General features: G+C 39.4%; 1 protein-coding gene across 2 annotated transcripts in view; it reads left to right on the forward strand.

Annotated features, from left to right (window-relative positions):
* The first annotated feature begins 3,307 nt into the window (after positions 1–3,307).
* Positions 3,308–18,991, forward strand: part of caln1 (calneuron 1) — a 56,541-nt gene continuing 40,857 nt past the window's right edge. Inside the window, exons 1-3 of one of the 2 annotated variants that reach the window (XM_014336895.2) lie at positions 3,308–3,534; positions 3,802–3,931; positions 12,043–12,164. In XM_014336895.2, the coding sequence (XP_014192381.1) occupies positions 12,050–12,164 (115 nt within the window). In that variant the 5' untranslated portion in view covers positions 3,308–3,534; positions 3,802–3,931; positions 12,043–12,049. Of the gene's footprint in view, positions 3,535–3,801; positions 3,932–4,883; positions 5,523–12,042; positions 12,165–18,991 lie in introns of those variants that run through there. The other variant, XM_005932584.3, reaches the window with a different exon arrangement.

Raw genomic sequence — 18,991 nt, forward strand, 5'->3', positions numbered from 1 at the left:
ACACACACACACACACACACACACACACACACACACACACACACAGAAATGCTGTCCCACTGACACATGCACATACACACACCTCATGGTGATGAGCTTTCTTTGGCTGAACTAAGCACAGATTGGTTTCGTGATGCATGGTAGCTGTATGTGCATGTTCGGATGTGTGTGTGCAGAAAAGCTAATATCAAAATAGCTTTCAACGCTGCCTGCTTGAGGTGTATCATAAGCCCAGAGCTGAAAAAAACTGCTAAGACTGCAATTTATTCAAACATACTTCCTCTAAATTGCTTGGTTAATGACCTACCAAGCTTACTTGTTTACCTATTATAGGGGTTTCTTTATAGCACAGCCTCAATGAGAAGCTCCTTTTCAAGTAGTTATAAGACAAACAAAAGATAATCTTGAGTTGGATTAGTTGTTTGTCTTCTCTTGTTGTTTTTACATTCACAGAACCAGCATAACTCCCATCCTATAAGCTCCTTTTAATCAATGGAATATATTTTTGTCACAACATCCACGTAAATCCAAACAGTAACCCTCTAATGCTGGTGTCACAGTGTATTTAAGCAGCTACGGAGTTACAGGCTGTTCCTACCAAAGAGTATTTATGTATGCACTTCTAACAGCATGAGGGTCAATCTGCATGTAAATAATAGACCTCACCGGAACCCACAATCAGCTGGATCAGGGTGATTTCTCTACTCTGATTGCAATGTACAGGACACTGTAAAAAAAAAAAAAAATGAACTGTTTCATAAAAACATTTCTGCCTGTTGCTGATGTCTAGAGTCCAGAGCAGCAACACAGCAGATATGTGTTGAGGAAACATTACTGAACATAATGAGACATTAATTTTATAAATTCTGGTCCTCATTATAGTCATGGCAGGTATACTGTGTTACTGACAAGCTGTGACCCTAAAAACAAGCACTGTCCCTCACATTGCTCCTCCCTCATCACATCTGGATTCAAAACACCAATATGGCAACATTGAAACCACTCAACGTAAGACATGAAAACAGGATTCACTAACAGATGTGTTGATCTCATCCATCTTTTATATTCACAAGTAGTTTCTTGATAGTCTGTAACAAATCATGGACTGTGTATAAAACCTTTGTTTTTGCCTTGACCTTCTTGAACAAGAGTCACATGTACACTTGCTTCTAATAACCCCATGCAGTGCGTGGCAGCTTTGCAATGCACGGGGTTTTGTGCTCGCTTGATAAAAGGAATTTCATGTTTATTGGAGAAAACTGTTATTAGTCAATATGCAGTACATCCAGCGTTTCTCAGACTACACTGTAACCAAATTGTCTGCCTGCTGACTCACTCCAAGTCAGACCGGGTGACTCCTTCCAAATGCCTTAAAATGTGAAAAATAATTGTTGCAACCCTGACAGTATAAACGTGGGTGGCACTTTTGGCAGGACCTTTTTTGTCCTTTGGCATTCCTAGTGGGCACATTACCCTGAATCTAGAATACCACTATTAAACATACAATACCCTGTTAGACATAGGCATTCATTTGATTAAACTGACAGGAATAGGAATAAAGAAAGTGAGTGGGTGTGTGGAAAGAGCTCTGCCGTCAGCCTCGTAGCCTTCAGCAGAAAACAGCCGCTGACTTCTAATCATTATTGAACAGAAAACCACGTATTATTTTCATTACTGGTCAGCTTCTTTAAATGACTTTAGCGACTCATTTGGAGATAAGTTCCCATTGTTATAGTCTTTCTGTATATAAACACTACCTCAGAACTGAAAAAAATGTCAAGGTAAAATTACATTTGGTTAAAATTTTGTATTTGTATGCATAGAGGCTGCAAATAATCATCAAAAAAGCATTTCACGTACTGTATTGCAACAAAGCTGGGGCCTCCGGTTGCTGAAATGCTGGCTAATTGCAAACAAAGTCCTCATATTTAAACACAGACACTGAAAAGTATTTTCACCTGCAAATCACCAACTAAATACTAAGCCTCTCTGTATTTTGATTCCTTTGAAGAAAGTTTATTTTCTGGGAACAGCTTTCATTAACTATTAAAATGTGAACTGGCAACACTGAAAAGTAAAACATATATCACTCTCACGGTAACTTTGAACAAAAAGCAACCAAACTGAAGGGCCACGTGGGCCTGCTGAGACATGAGAACCTGAGAAACACCTATCTAATGAGGTCTGCAGTGTATTCTGGTATAGTAAAGGAGGTTGAGGTAAACAACTTCCTTTCTCATATTAGGTACCAGATACTCTCAGACTTTCTGGGAGATGTCCGTGGTTTGCTCACGGCTGTTCTCTCACAGTATTTCTCCTCATTAAGGTAAACTAATTCCCCGTTTCTGTTTGAATCTGCCTGCATGTCTGCCAATAAGACAAAATATCCTTAAGGCAATATATCATATACATGATCAGTGCACCAAATATGGACATTTAACAGCGTGCAGTGAAAAAGAAGTAATTTGGGAATGTGGTGGTGGTAGTGATAAACAGAGGGGTGGAAAAAATCTGGGAAGCCTTTTAGTTAATGAGACACATCATAAAAAAGACTAATAATGACACAATGTGAAGTAAATACATCCATTTGGTTTCTTATGGGCTTTTTAGGGGTCTTTCTTTCTTCACATCATATTATACTGTATGGTAGATGACTGTCTGGCAGTGCACTAAGAATCAGAATTGCTTTAGCTTTTTGTTTGGGCGACATATCAGGATAGTAACGTTATTTTTTAGCAGCAGCTTTCAGCTATAGATTTCTTCTTCTTCTTCTTCTCCTATACAGGATAACTTCATTCTGTAAATGCATGTCTTTGCTCAGTTCTGAACTTCATTCATTATAAATTTCTTTTTTTCTTAAGGAGACATGTTGTTCAAAAGAACACACTGCACCTGCAGAATGTCACTGCAAGCCTTTCTGATATAGTCAGTCATTCATCAGAGAGTTTGTTGCCGTTTTTAGTCATCAGTCTTGTTTTGGGTTCTGGTAAACATAAGCCATTGTTCAGCAGTCTGAAGTGGAGAGAGAATGTGTGATTAAGGCTTTGTTTGGTGAAGCAGGGCAGAAATGATGACTGAGCGTTGGTGAAAAACCTGTAAAAACTAAGCTCTCTGAGGAGCAAATACATGAATATTGGAGCAGGGAAGAGAAATTGTTGTATTGTATTGGAAACAGAATGTATTAGGAAATATGTTTTCTGCTGCTGGCAGTAAATTAATTTGAAATAATCCTAACACACAAACTTATTTTGGCTGGTTTGGCACGATGTCACGTCTGAAATTCGGAGAAGAGGCGGGGTAACCAGAAGAAATGTGTCCGGTTAGGTGTTTTCAAAACGGTGCAGGTGTTTCCTCCGCTTGAAAATGAGACGATAGACCACGATATAAGCAAACAAGTAAAAACAGCCAATCCGCTGCTTTCCTGCTCGGTTGCGTATTGGTTTGGATTGAAGCGTCTCTGTTGGGCACTGGGCTGCTCTCATCAATCGTACTGACGCTCGGCACTTGTGTGTGTGGATCTTCACTCCTTGGATTGTGAGTTTGAAACAACAGACCCAGGGCAGTGATTTTTTTTTTTATTAGATTCCGCAGTCTCTGTGAGTATTAGGGGCTACAGCTAGATGATAAAATATTTTAAATGCTGATGAGAGTTTGGCAAAAAAAGTGCAACTCGAATAGATGTGTCCAACTGCTGCTGGACTTCAGAAGCTATTAAAACACACGCTGCCCTGCCGGTGTAGCATGGCCACGCTGCACTATCAAAACAAAGGAATAACTAACTAATAAGAAAGCAATCAACAGGATCACCGTCGTCAGGATCGATCGACACGGCTGATTGAGGAGTCCACCCCAAGTCTCTAAACTGGAGCCTACTGCGAGCATCGATTAACGGATTTGACAGCTCACCTTCAGACATCTAACAGCCTCAGAGGTAAGCAGTGGAATTCAGGGTATAAAATATCTTCACTGGGCAATGAATTGGCTGCAGCGTATCATTGGAAAATGGGGATTTTTTTTTTCTTTGTCCGCATTTAATCACGCAAGTGCTGCGCTCAGCCCCACACCTGTTGTTGCTTGGCCCCGTCAGAACCAGCGGATGTCCACTCGTAGGAATCTGCGGGTGATTTTCGCTGCAGTTTTTTGTGCCTATGCAGACACTGTGGAGACTGGGTGAAAAAATAGGCTTGAACATAAGTCCGCATGATACTTCGTTTTCCCTTCTATGCACTGACATTTGCGCAAGATTTCAGTCTAATAAAGTCTAGCACATTGTTCCTTAAAAAAACAAAAACATGAATGTGGTTTAGCTTAAGCAAAATCGGGTTGAGATATATTTTCGACTGAAGTAGGTGTTTCTGAGACGCATGTGAGCTTTGATTCAAACAGCATAAGATCTGAGCTGAAGGTGTTTAAATGAGAGGGTGGATTCTGTTAGTGATGATGGTAGCTGTTGGAAAATGTCATTTCTATCACACTGATGACAAGAAAGCGCGGAAAGTGTCTGTTTTGTATGTATCTTGGGTCGATGTGAGGAAGGACTTCTCACTGTGGACCCCCTGCCGGGACGCCGCCCCCCTTCCACCATCCCCATCCTCCTGTTGCGAGGCGTCCAGCGCGCACTCCTGCTCCACACGGTGGCGCACGCTCTTATAAGACTCTCCCAACATGTTCCGCTCTCTGTGGTTTCTCCCAGCAGGTCCCCGTGTAGACCTGCAGAGCGCACTGTAAGCAAAACCCACTGGGTTATTGGGACCGTCTGTACAAAAACACCCTTTCAGCCTTTTTCACGTTACCTATCATTTTTCTTTCTATTTCCCTGTTTTTCGTCTTTTTTCGTCTCTAATTAATCTCTAATAATTCACGTGTCTTTATTTTCTTTTTCTTCCTCTGTATCTCTCCCTTTCTTTTCGCCTCGCCCTTTCTCCCTCTCTGTAGCTTCTCCGTGTGTACTTTGCCAGTACAGCCGCAGGCAGGCAAGCAGAGCTGAGTCTGTCATCGGGACTCACTAATGAGCCCTCCACTCCATTTCCCCATGTGGAGGAATGTTTGCGCTGTAGAGTGAGCGAGCGAGTAAGGGGGGGAGAGAGGGAGACAGACAGGAGAGGGAGGGACGGCGGGAGTGAGTAAGAAGCCAAGAGTGGAGTGTGAGAGGAGCTACCGTACCTGCTGCTCTCACTGCTCAAATATTAACAACGGATTTCAGGGAACTGATGCTGCTGCTCTGGGACAAACCCAAACTGTGGAGGCAGCCGGGTTCAGTGGTTTGTGGACAGGCACTGTACTGCTGCTGCTGGAGGCACTGCATATAAAAGACTGATGGAGGAGGAGGTCACAGAGCCGGATCCTCAGATGGTGGAGCCCTCCAGCATGCCATCGCCAGAGACACATGCGGAGGTAAATGGAGACTTGCCGGGCAACCCATACCTGAGGGATGATGGGACAGTGGACGTGGTGGAGAGTCCGGCAAGAGAGCCTGTTGTGCTGCAGTATCCTACAGAGTACAATCTCAGCCACCAGTGTGGGTAAGAATCATCATATGGGAGAAACAGAGAAATGGTCTGTTGCTGCAGGGAGCAGCTGATAATATGTGCAGAGAGGTGGCACTTCTGTGGAACACTCCCGTCTTTTCTTTTCTCAGTTTGGAGATTGAATTCAGCTTTGTAGTGATGGTTTGATGAATTGGCTTTGCACTCACTTGGCCGATGTTTAAACCCCTTGTGTGCCTTTGCTGCCCAGTCGATGGCACTGGAAGTCATAGAGCCATAATTTAATTTCACAAAAAGTCCATATTTCATTGACAAATGGAAATGTTTTTCACGTTATGATTTCAACAGAAATTTGTTTCATTGCCTGTTGTGACTTGTCACCTTGCACACCATTCGAATAGATAAAGTTGAATGATCAAAAGCAACAGGCAATTAAATAAGTGTCACCATGACTTTTGAGAAGGGATTACTTTGTTTTCAGGTCTGTTTTAGCAGCTGTGTTGTGCATTCGCTGTATTGTATAATATCGTCTTATGGTCACTGTGTTTACACAAACTGAGTCATCAGATGGCACCAAAGAGCCTCACACCACAGAAACACCATTGTAACCGAAATGACCAACTTCTGGTTTGGTCTGGAGATTATTTTTTTCATTGTTTTTATTTTAACATCTGTCATTTCTCTAATTGGCAATTTATTTTATGACCAGTTGACAGACTATGCTCTCATTTTAATCTCTGTGATGAAAAATGATCTAACTACACACAAAGTTTCTACTGCATTTATTTCTGTGGTTGGACCTTTTCAAGAAATCTGCCAGTGTAGCCAAACTTCAGTCTGTGACATCACATCAGGTGGTTTTGTTTTGCTGTTACATCTTTGATGGAGAATGTATTTTTACACAAAGCTGTCACTGTATTATGTCCATTACGAAGCTGATCTTGTGGCTGGAGCGGCTGCTGTTGGTACACATTGTTCTCCTCGTGTCCCGCTCTGTATTGGCCCATTGCTGTTGGCTGTTGTGCTGCAGGGTCTGATGTAAGAAATTGCCATCTGGCCTCCTTGTCATGCAGGAAGCTCTGAGTAAGGCTGTGCTCTTTCATCAGGTTTTGCTTTTTTTTTTCAAACGTGAAACCTCAGAAATGAGGACGGGCTGCTTTTGCACTTTTGATGCGGTCATGGGTCAATTAGTGATTTCTTATAGGAGAAGAGAGGTGAGGGATTCAAGGGACTGAGTTGTTTGTATAGTTATGAGGCAAAGCATCAGTATATTGGTGAAACTCAGTTTGATCATTTATATCACATCATATATTTTTTGTTCAGAGAGATAGTGACTGTTTCTGGACATTTACATACAGTTACAGCATGAATACACCTTAAATGGAAGTCCATTGTGCTTAAATTGTAGTGCTAAAATGGTATGAAAATTATTGAATTGAAAGAACGTATTTTTATTACAGCTCAATTCCATTATATTCAAACAAACATTAAAAAAGAGCATTTGGAGAGTATCTGCCCATAACAATGAAATATTTAGTGTTTTATAATTTTTAACATTTGGGATTGTTTTGGCTTTTGATGTGCATGTTCAACATTTTTTGTGACTGTAATCTTTGGCATCCAGTTGATGGACAGTTTGCAGTGGAATGAGTTCATCATGTCTTCCCGCCAGTTATTTGAGGACATAAGACATTTTAATGGCAGCTGCATAATTGCAGCGTCCTGCTTCTTCCTTTGGGGTCAAACAGTTTTGATTAGTCATGTCACCTTTGTATTATCCTTGAAGTGTCAGCACAAGTAATGCTTTCCCCGTAAGGCATGCAACTTTAGTGAGATTTTATTTATGTCTCAGGTGTAATAGAGTTCATTTTTGCAGTGACCCAGTCTTTACAGGACTAGAAAGTCTTAAGAGTATTAAATTGGTGCATTAATAGTTTGTTCTCCCTTCAGCTAATGTGTAATACTAATATTTAAAGTGATTAAAATGCTTTGAAAACAAAGCTGTGAATGCTCCAAATGGCATTTAATTTTCTTAGAGTTGCCACCTTCAAATAAAAAGTGGCTTTTAAAATGTCTTTCTTATATTACTGATTGTCATCCGTATTTACACAACCATCTACCATGGGTCATCTGTGGGAACTTTAATCATGAAAAAAGGAAACATGAGCTTCACTTTGCTCATACTCAACTTCAGCCTTTTTTCTTTTTTTTAAACCATGACTGTTAAAAACATTCATGGACTTTTATCCATCTGAGGAAGATCTGTTTTTAAAATCATGTTCGTGGTTAAGTTTTAATGTCAAGGTTTGTGGTTAGACATTGCAGAACAGTTCTGTGTTCTTTTTTTGAGCTTTTAATCTTATTACTTTTATCTTTGGGATGAAAGTTGAGGATCTAAAAAAATTAGAGACTTCAGACTTTTATCTGTGACCAACTCCTTCTCACCTGTCATATTTAGCTGTCACCTTTAGTACAGAACCTCTTAAAAAAATCAAGACTCTTGATGTGACCGCTCGGCCCATGATTAAATGCCACAGGTCTAATCACAGCTAGTGCGAACATCAACAATAGTGTTCAGTCAATTCATACACTGTCCTTGAGCCAGATTCTGACTCCTAGCTCACTCCCTCACAGACTGAAAGTCACTTTGTGTAACAGCATCAGCTAATGGCCTCAACCTATTGTAAAATTTGAGTTACTATCCTATAAAACTAAAGGGCGGGTTTCATCTGCTTTTAGTGCCATGTTCTTTTGTGAATTTACATAAAATGTACTTTTGGGCAAAATATCTTCTAATCCATTGTAGTAAAAATGAAACAATTAGTGGATTAATTGCTTTATGGATGGTCTCTTAAATGTGTGAGGATATGGTGCTTTTCTTAATTCTTTGTCATTGTGAGCTGGATTTTAGGCTTTTTGTCAGTCAGAACGAGCGCAGTGATGACATTCGAGCGGATCATGTTGAAATATTTCTAAAACAATCAGTGATTTAAATAAGTAAACGAGTGAAACCAGTTGTTTGTAACGGTTTGTAATCGTCCATCTTCAAATACATATACAGAATTTGTCATTCTGTGCCATTTCAGTAAAATCCTCAGGAACATCTGCTGATTTCTGTGGTTCACTTTTATCAGGCACTCGATCTGAGTATTAAATTCCATGATCTTGCCTCCTTTTCCCGTTCATCTAATATATATCACAGCATGCAGAGAGTAAGGATTAGATGAAGGGAAGATCAATTCTGATTTAAGTGATTACTGCATGCTTTGTTCCTGAAGGGCAAATTAGCTTCTTCAGCTGAGACCTTGATCAATTTAATCAGATCTAATGATGCTGAAAACTGTGAAGCGCTCTGTTCTACACTGTCTTTTTAAGGGGTTGAAGGTCAGTGTTTCATGGTCTCAGCACATTATTTCACACTTTATCTTTTCCGTTATTAAACACCATATCCTTGAGATATTTTAGTAAAGTGTTATCTAAATCTTATCCTTTCTTAATGTCCCATAGCCTTGATGTACGGAGCCCCGCAAGGGACATGGGAGAAAATAAAATTACGATAAACTTTTGCGACATCTCGCAAATGTTGAATTCCAACAATGGCGGCAGCTACTTAGTTGTAATATTACTCTTTCTGGGTCACTAAATAAACTTTTAAAATATTTTGAGGCGTAAATGTAGCTGTGTAAACGTCAAATATCTGCTCGGATTAGAAGATCACATATTTGAAAAAGTGCTCCGACGTTTTCGGAGATGTCTGACACCCACCATCTCGACGCTAACGGGAGGTCGAGACCTACTACAGCCGAACACCGTCCTCCCAGTCGGCTTTGAGCTGGCGGCCTCCGAAGAATGCGGCTAAAACGTTTGCGAGATCCCGAGTTTGTTTTGCGAGATCTCGCAAAAGTCAGTCTTAATTTTTTTTTTTTTTCTCCCATGTCCCTTGCGGGGCTCCGTACCATACCGTATTGATGTGTAATTACATTAGTCTATATTTATTTTTATATTTCATAGTCGTTTTTTTCTTTACATTTTGAAATTGAAACGTAAATGGACATATTTGGCATGAATAAATATTTTGTGCCATTAACTGTAAGATGTCAGTCAGCTATTTCAATTTTAACATTTACATTAATTTCCACTGTCACTAAAAATACTGTATTACACCATAAATATGTGCAGTGGTAGGAAGACTGCAAGTAGCCAGTATTTACACAAGACAGTATATTCCTCTACAAACCTATCAGGAAGTGTTTTACAGTGTGCATTTTATTTAACAAATCTTAGTCAAATCAAATGATAGCATGAATAGCACATGAGGAAGAGATCGAAGGAATTGTGATGGAGTGGTGTGGGCATAACTGAATCAGCAGAGTGATAGCGGGAAGTGTCAGATTGAAACGTGTGAAGATCTGAAATGGCTAATACCACTGACTTCAGTGCTCTGCTTGAAATAACATCATGCTTCATTTATGTATTCTAAAATGATTCTTTACTTTATGAATGTGTGGAAATAATTGAATATGTCTGCCACAGCAGCATACCAGGTTAAACCTAGTGTAACTTAAAGGTCATGCTTGATTTAGGGAATATTTTAAGGAAAAAATGTCACCATGTGATTCATTTTCAACCAAACAACTACTAAACTGGGTTTTTGGTGAGATCAGGTACACAGATGACTGATTTAAAAAAATAATAATAATAACAACTCAACAATTTAATTACTGCTGGTGTTTAAAATTCCAGCAATCCAACAGACTAATAATTCTAGCTTGCACATAAACTCTTACTACCTGTTAAGATGCTCAACAACCATCCCAGGAATGTAAAAAGTAAGAATTGGATTTCTGCTGCTGAGTGTCATTATGTCATTCATTCTTAGTCTTGATTAGTGTGAGCTTTTCTGCTGAATACAGAATCTAATGAAAGTGAGAAAACTCACAATGGAAGCCACAATTTTCCTCCACCCTGAGAGTACACACAGTGCTGTTTCATCCTACAAAACCAAAAGTTTGCACCACAAACTGCCTTTTAATTAATTTGTGTCTCCATTGTCTGCTTTCAAAATATTTTCAATATGATTCTTGTTATCATAATAAGCCATGTGTTGATTTCTGATATGAATTGAAAGTCACCCTTGTATGGTCAACCATTCTGATCAATAGTTCCCCAGGCAACACAAATGCAGAAAAGTACCTGTGTAAATCAGCTGCCAACATGTGGGTTGGCTCGTAGCGATAATGTTGAAAGAGCGGACAAGAGGGATGATTGTAATATTCAAAATGACAGCTGAGAAATGACTGAATAATTGATGAATTAGGAAATGAAAAATCCTGACATTACGCGCAAGAAAAAGCTGCTCCTAATAGGCGGAGCTGCAGACGTCTTGATGTGCATACTTATTAAACTGACAAACATGCAAGATGCAGAGGCCGGTTGTGAACTGCGAGGCGACAGATGGCTGATCGTTGTTGCAGGATGTAGGAAAATAAACCTTTCGAGATAAAAGAAACAAACAAAGAGGGAAATATTAATGTATAACTATAAACTCCTCTAAAACCTTCAATGAAGGCTAAAAAAAGATCACCCCTGGCTTATGGTTGTTGTTATTTTGGTTTTGCAAGAAGAATGAGCAGCATGCCTTTGTCATAAAAACCTCTAAATATAAACTAACAGATTTTGAGGGCATAAAATTACTGTAACCCTAAGAGTGTAAAATCTTTTCCCTTTTCACATTTAGATGTATTCTAAATATTTTTGTCTAAGCTCTCATAACTGTGAGATGTATGAAACTCTGATCTGCTGTCAACTTAACCCGTAAAGGAGATGAAACAATGACAAATGTGATTCTTTAGTTTGGTGCAGATCATTCAGTTCATTCTAAAAATCCTCCATTATGTCAAAGAAGCATTTCCTCAAAGGGCTCATCTAGATGAAATCCTGTCGGAGAGAAGGAAGTATCGCTAAGATCTCAGTGCTTTTACTTTCCCCCTGTGCCCTTGAGCTTTAATTTATTGAATAATTAATTACTTCAGACTCATTTGCACCTACATTGCACACAGGCATGCTCATATGCACCTAACGTAGACATGAATTCAGCACATTCACCTCGAGCTACACGCTGTGTTACTTTCCATTTAGTGAATGAGTTCTGTTTCATTTATGAAGCATGTTTATGCCGCGCCTATTGGATTTGTTTTAGCAGTGCCAGAGTCACAAATGAGCGAAACTGTCGCTTTAAAATCTGATTATTTCTTATTTTCTTCTTGACTTAAATGTAAGTTTTGTTTGAAAGGGAACCTGCGCAGCTAGCAAATCAATTCTCACAGTTTTTTCTTTTTCTGTGGCTAATTTGAAACCCTAATAAGTCAATTCTACAGTGATGTTGCGGGGACCATGAAATGTCACACACAGAAGCTGCTGTTTTTAGAAATGTGTAAGGTGAGCTTTTAATGGTTTGTTTGTTTTTGGAATTAATCCTCCAAGAGAGAAGACTCCCGTACAGCTCCTCTTTTCTACCCTCACTGCTGTCTAAATGATTTCTTCTATTGTCTCTCAGGGAGAAGATGCCGTTCCACCATGTAACGGCAGGCCTGCTCTACAAGGGGAACTACCTGAGCCGCTCGCTGTCCGACAGTGACAGCGATGTGTTGGCCAGCATCTCTGTTGAGGAGCTTGACGGTAGGACTCTTCTGTAAACTGGCTACTGTCCTCCCTTCCTTATCCTTGATGATTTATTCAAAGTGAATAGGCTGCTTACAATCTTCCTACCAACATAGTAAATGGCAACATCATGCAGCTAATATATTAATATTCATTACTGCTATATGTTGTTACTCAAACCTGAGAAGAAAATCATCCATAAAGGATCTTCTATTAAAAAATAAATAAAAAATGATGTGTTTTGTGTCTTCAGCAAAAGCAAAGCCAGGTTTAGGCTTTTATTCACCAACTGTTAACTTATTTATGCAACAAACACAAGTCCAGGCCTTGAGTTAAAAAAAACAAAACACACTTTTTAGACTTAAATAGTGTGACCTGGAAATGTTGCTGCATACAAATGATTATAAATCCACTGTGGCTTCATGTTTAGTTACACTTCATGCCAGCTTAAGAAGGGTGTAGGAACAGAGTTAACCCTCTCCAGGCAGACGTTGCAGATTTGCAACAGTTAAGAACTAACAACCTGATTACCCCACATACATATTTTAAGAGTTTTTTTTTTCTTCTCAGAAGTACCACTGCAGGACATGGTTGTGCATTAGCAACAAAAAACTTAATTTGGGCCTGAGAGGGTTAAAGGAAAAAGTTACAAAAAGGTCAGAGAACAATTAGCCTGTAATTGAAATCCAACAAAGGTATTGAACATTTAAAGAATATTTGACTGTGTGTAAAGGGAAAAAATTATGTGTAAAATAAAAAAACAAGTATTTTGGACAATAGGCCTGTCCACACTGTAGACTCTAAACCTATGTCGATCTCTTTTTTCCCCCCAAAAGAGTCTGTTCTGTTCATTTTATTGCCAGAAACGCTTTGAGAGACAATGCGGCGCTACAACACGAGCAGCATCTGCCTCACCGAGTCAACCAGCCACAGAAATGCAGTATTCTCTACATAGCTTATCTTACCAAGAGCATTTGTGGTCTGCTGGCCTCTCTCTGTCCCAGACGCTGTGTTTATGAACCCTTTGTTTTGCAGTATGTCTGAGAGTAATCACCTGGGCCCGTACAACACAAACCTGATCAATAATGGTCTGCTGGAGTCAGCAATAGCAACCTCACAGGTAGCAAACAAGCTAGACTTCCCAAGACCTTGAAAATATTAATCTTTTGATGCAACATTAAGCTGCTGCCTGGAAAATTGGCATTGCAAGGCATGGTAATGGCCAGATACTCTGTCAGGATGGAGTTTTAATATGCACGAAGGGATTTGCTGTGTGTGAATTCCTCATTCCTGTTTCAATGGGTTCACGCTGTTTAGTGAATACGAAATGATCTGTGGTTATAGGGTCCTGATGAGGTCCATTTAAAAACGCTATGACTGAGTCACTGTAGCCTGCCAGCACTGTAATTACTGCATAAGTATTTACCCTGAATTATATGCTGGATGGTATTACAGTGGGTTTGCAGACAGGTCACTAGTTTGAATAGTGAAAGTCAGTAGAACCAGGTGTGACTCACTCAGGCCCTCATAACTGATATTGTTAACAAAATGTGTCTCAGTCATGCAGGTTACTTTTCCCAGTGATGTCTGTGATTACTACCAATGTCCACTATGTCATTTAGAAATTAAAGAAGAAACAAGCTTTTCTGGGGAATTACATGTCGGAATAAAACCACGACTTGTGGTGAGGGGAGCAACTGTGTGCTTGGCTGTCTGCAGGTGCAGTGTGACGTTTTGTGCCAACTAGAGGAGATGAAGAGGGGACTGTCGGTGATGATCCTAATTTTTAGTATTGATTAGTTGTTGTTTTTTTAAAACCATTTTTAAAAAAAACAACTATGGTGTGGTAAGGTAGAGTTCCAGAAGTTATACATCTTACAATATTCCAGAATATTAGCCTGCTTTCATGTGTATTTGGGATCTTTGTCCTGTTGGAACATCCAGTTGTGTCCAAGTTTTAGCCTTCCAGATGTTGATTTGAGGTGAAGTTGAGGAATTTGGAGGTAGTTCTCCTTCCTCAGTATTCCATCCACCTGTACCAGTACCACTTGCAACAAAACAGCCCCAGTGCATGGTGTTACCACCACAGTTGATACAGAGTTTGAAAGCCTCACATTTTTTTTGCATGCAAGCACATCTTTTTTCATTGAGGCCAATCTTTATCTCGTCTGACCATAAAACGTTTCTCCAGAAGCCATTTGGCTTGTCCAAATGGGCAGCTACAAATTTCAGTCAAGTTTGAAAGTGTTGATTTTTGGAGCAGGAGCTTCTTTTTTAAGCCGCACCCTCTTAGTGCATGGTGATATAAAACTCAATTTATTGTGGACAGTGCTGCTAGTGATCCAGCAGTTTCCTGGTCCCTGAACATCTCAGGCAATTTCCGCTCATCTGAGGGTGACAGTTTCAGTGTTCATCCAGACTTTGATAAAATGGTGTCCAATTAACTTTGAATCTACAGTTGTTTAAAATTGACTCCAAGACACTTTTCTATCTTGTGTTAATCTACAGTTTTCAATCATTAGAAGATCTTTAGATCATCACTGTCTTCACTGACTCTGACTTTCCCATTGTTATGAGTATTGTTTAATCCAGTGAGTGCTGTCTAACAAATAAAACTGCCAGCTTTATTCAATAGTGATCACTGATAGGTTAATAGGCCTTGGCCTTGTAAAGTTAAACAACATTATAGAATCTTCAGCACTACTATTTGAGCCTGTATGTCCATCCAAAATAAATTCAAATGTGTGCACCCAAATTTTTTGGTTTTTAGAGTCATTAAAGATGTTTGTGGGGCAATCATTCCACTCTGGAAAAATAACAAACTTGTAAACTTTTAACCCCTGTAGCCCTTCAGTTTCAGTCCCCTGATACAGATTACTCAGCCTCTGCGTTCTGCACATGTAACACTTCTGCTTCACAATATTTACTGTTTGTCCAGGGGTATTAAAAACCTTGCAGCTGCAGGCTGAGCTCTCATATGACTGGTAGTGTGGAATCATTCAGCTGTTGAGTTTGTTGTTTAGTTTGTTAATGTTTTATCTCTCAGGAGGAGCTGCTGCTGCCAGCAGGGATTACTGAAGATAACAGCAGGCTCTTAAGTGTTTCTTACAGTAGGTACACCACTGTAAGATTTAAAATATGTCAGTCATTACGAGACTGCTGGCAGTTGTTCACCAGAAGCTGCACTGGAAGAAGGGCAACTTTAATATGTGAGGTTGATCCTGACCAGTGTTTTCACTCCATGTTACAGCATCAAAGAGAGTTCACGTTTCCGTGTATTTTATTAAAACTAGAATGGGGAAAATCTCTTGTAAGATGTAGGATTTATAACTAATTCTCAGAAACACACTCGATAAGCTGTTCTCTGATCATCTGAATGTGAAATATTGTTCATGCCATTCCACACAAGCCTTTTTGCAGCGTTGCCCTTGCTCTGTGACCTGAGTGTAATCTTAAGAAGCTCTAAAAGCCATTTGTAACCTCTTTGCACCTCATTGGTTTCTTTAAAAGTGGACAGTTTTTGTCTTATTCGTTACATAAATTGAATTATGGTGTAAGGAAGGCCCAGAAAAGAGCTTTTTGCAGAATAATAAGCCTTTCCTTACCAAGTACAAGCACAAACAACAAAACTTCAAGACTTTTCCTGCCCTGTGCGCTCTCTGGTCCATCCTGAATCTATCAGGGAAAACCATGTTAATCTGTGGCGTTAGATCCTGGAAGAACAAACTGAGCATTTATTACAAAGATGTTGTTATTATTACATGACTCACAGTAATATTGGGGCTGTGAAGTTTCACAAAATTGATCATAATCTCATAATATTTGAAAACTGCTACTTACAGAAGATCAAATGATTAACTGTATGCTTTGACCTTATGTGATCTCTTAGTCATGCTGTTGCTGAGTGAGGTTAGTACTCCAGGGTGAGAGTTGCATGAGGTCATTGACCTTTGGTTGCATGTGTGAATTTACAGAAACTCCTAGAGAGTCTTCATCTTTCAAGTTTTATGCAAATCAGATGACTTCATCTGTTACCACAGGGCAGCTTGAGAGAATTTAAACTAGTTCAAAAGTTTGAATTTCAAGACATAATGAATTTTTAAATCTTTTATGACTGAAAACTAAATTTATTGAACTATTTTCATCACACAGCTGACATTTCATTCAGTGTAATTCTGAAGGTGCACTGGGACAGTTCTAATGTAATAGCCCGGATGACAGACACCATAATATCAAATAGCATCGAAACACTCCACCACAAATTCAGATGAATATGCATCCACAGAGGTAGACCTGGGTGAGTTCACAGTTTTTTCTAAAGGTTTTGTGAGGGTGGTGCAAGAAATTCTTCCTGGCTCTTCTTTCACAAAGCATGCTGAGTTAGAGCAGATGGCAGGAAGTCTACGGGTAATTTAGAGTTCCTTCAGCCAACCTGAAGAGAGACTCAAAGAGACACACAACAAACATTTCCAACTCCAGTGGGATAAAAGAAGCTGTTCCCACTTGTTTTCTACGAGCACCAGGACAGTTACCAATAGGGAAGAAACTGGTTGTGCAATTAGCGCGGAGAGTACATGATGTATAGTTCTTGCATCCTGCAACAAACACAAAGAATCACACATACAGTCACAGTTTTCAATAAACAACTCATCTGAGGAGGAGCTTGGGGAACTGTCCATGGTGCTGCCTGTGTTTTCCTTTACCCCAGTCACACTGGATACCACAGTACAAAATCCAATACTTAGTCATTAACACAGCACCAAACTCTAATAATAAGAGTTGTTGTTGTTGTTGTTGTTGTTATTATTATTATTATTATTATTATTATTATTATTATTATTATTTAAAAACGGTTAAAATTATAATTTAGTCAGGCAGCCTCTGAAAAATGTCTTCAGACATTTATCTAACAATGTAATGTTCATTCATTGTGTCTGCATCAATCAGTTATTTTATTCTCTCTGAAAATTGAAGTCAAACTGCACTTGAGGTATTATAAATATACCACTGAATATTTTAATAATGTTCTTTAAACAAACCCACAATCCAAATCAGGCCTTTTGAGATTTCAGAAACAGAAAACATAATAAGAATTAGTGAAAAAAATGAAGGTACAAATGAATAAAATCTGTTTTCTATGTAACACAAATATACAACAATTTGTTAACATTAAAAATACTTAGATACATTAAAACAAATACCATTTTAAAAATACCCACGTACTACTGTGTTGGGGGTATGAATATAAGACCTCTCTCTAACACAGGGAGACAGGCATCTGCACACACACACACACACACACACACACACACACACACACACACACAAACTTACAACTAAAGAATCATAAATCAATCATTTATGCATGAGGTACACTGCAGGAAAACTAATATGTCTGCCTTTTTGTGTGTTTGTTTGTGTTTGTGTGTGTGTGTGTGTGTGTGTGTGTGTCCTGGGACACATTATTTCCAGAAAAGTGTCTCGTGTTCTTGCAAACGATGATGATGTTTTACGTGCTCAGGACCAGCTGGTTGGGGAAGCAGTAGCGTGCCATTTTGAAAAAGGTCAACAGGGACAAAGTCCTCTTATTTATCTACAGTTGGCATCTTCTTTGCTTAATGGCACAATTCATTATTTACACACCATTTATCCTTTATTATTCCCAATCATTTGCGAGAAGATAAAATGCTTTTAGTGTGTTACTTTGCAAAGCAGTTAATTGCAACACAATGTCATTTATTTAAGACTTTTTTTTTCTTTCTCATTTGTCATTAAAATATTTGCTATCATCCAACCATTTTTTGATTACTTTTATGCACTTGTGAGAATATTACAAAAACAAACACTAGCTACCATCAAATATACATTTTGTTTGCAGGGATTTGATTCTGAGTCTCGGATGTGATGTAAACTGATTGTGACTGTTTTTTATTGTTGTTGTTGTTGCTTCCATAGTGATTTGGTAAATGTCCTCTGCTTTTACATTTCCTGGGAAGGATTGGGTTAAAATGGTAAATGGCCTGTATTTGTATAGCGCTTTTCTAGTCCCTAAGGACCCCAAAGCGCTTTACACAACCAGTCATCCACCCATTCACACACACATTCACACACTGGTGATGGCAAGCTACATTGTAGCCACAGCCACCCTGGGGCGCACTGACAGAGGCGAGGCTGCTGGACACTGGCGCCACCGGGCCCTCTGACCACCACCAGTAGGCAACGGGTGAAGTGTCTCGCCCAAGGACACAACGACCGAGACTGTCCAAGCCGGGGCTCGAACCGGCAACCTTCCGATTACAAGGCGAACTCCCAACTCTTGAGCCACGATCCCCCATAAACCATCTACTGTGCTCTCCCGTCTCAAACTATTCAGTGCTCAACAGCGTGCTCATGCATGTCATGCAGTCAGTGTTCTTCAGAGAAGTGACATTCCTCTTCTATTTAAAAAAAACACCAGACGCCTGTCCGTCTCTCTCCCTTTTCTTACCATGCATCCTCTCTTATCTGTAGGCACACTTATGAAATATGTATTTATTAAAGCACAGTGAAGCCTGCTGACTACTGAGGGCTTGATCACACATCAAGCAGCAACTGAACCAGCTGTGTAAAAATAGGGCATTTTTGTCTCTGGTCTGAGAATTGGTGAGCTCAGCTTCAGTCGCTCAGATGACTAAAGAAGTCATTTGGATGAGTGATGAAACGTTTCTCCCACTGAAAACGGTACTTCCAGATAAATGGTATTGAATATGCATGTTCATTATCAATTTAAAGCTTTCTCAAATCATTCTATAAAGCAGAAACAGTTTTTATATGATGAACTTATTCTCTTATCAAATGAAGTGACC

Source organism: Haplochromis burtoni, unplaced genomic scaffold (assembly GCF_018398535.1).
Source record: "Haplochromis burtoni strain Fernald_Lab_line unplaced genomic scaffold, NCSU_Asbu1 Contig_153, whole genome shotgun sequence".
Lineage (NCBI taxonomy): Eukaryota > Metazoa > Chordata > Actinopteri > Cichliformes > Cichlidae > Haplochromis > Haplochromis burtoni.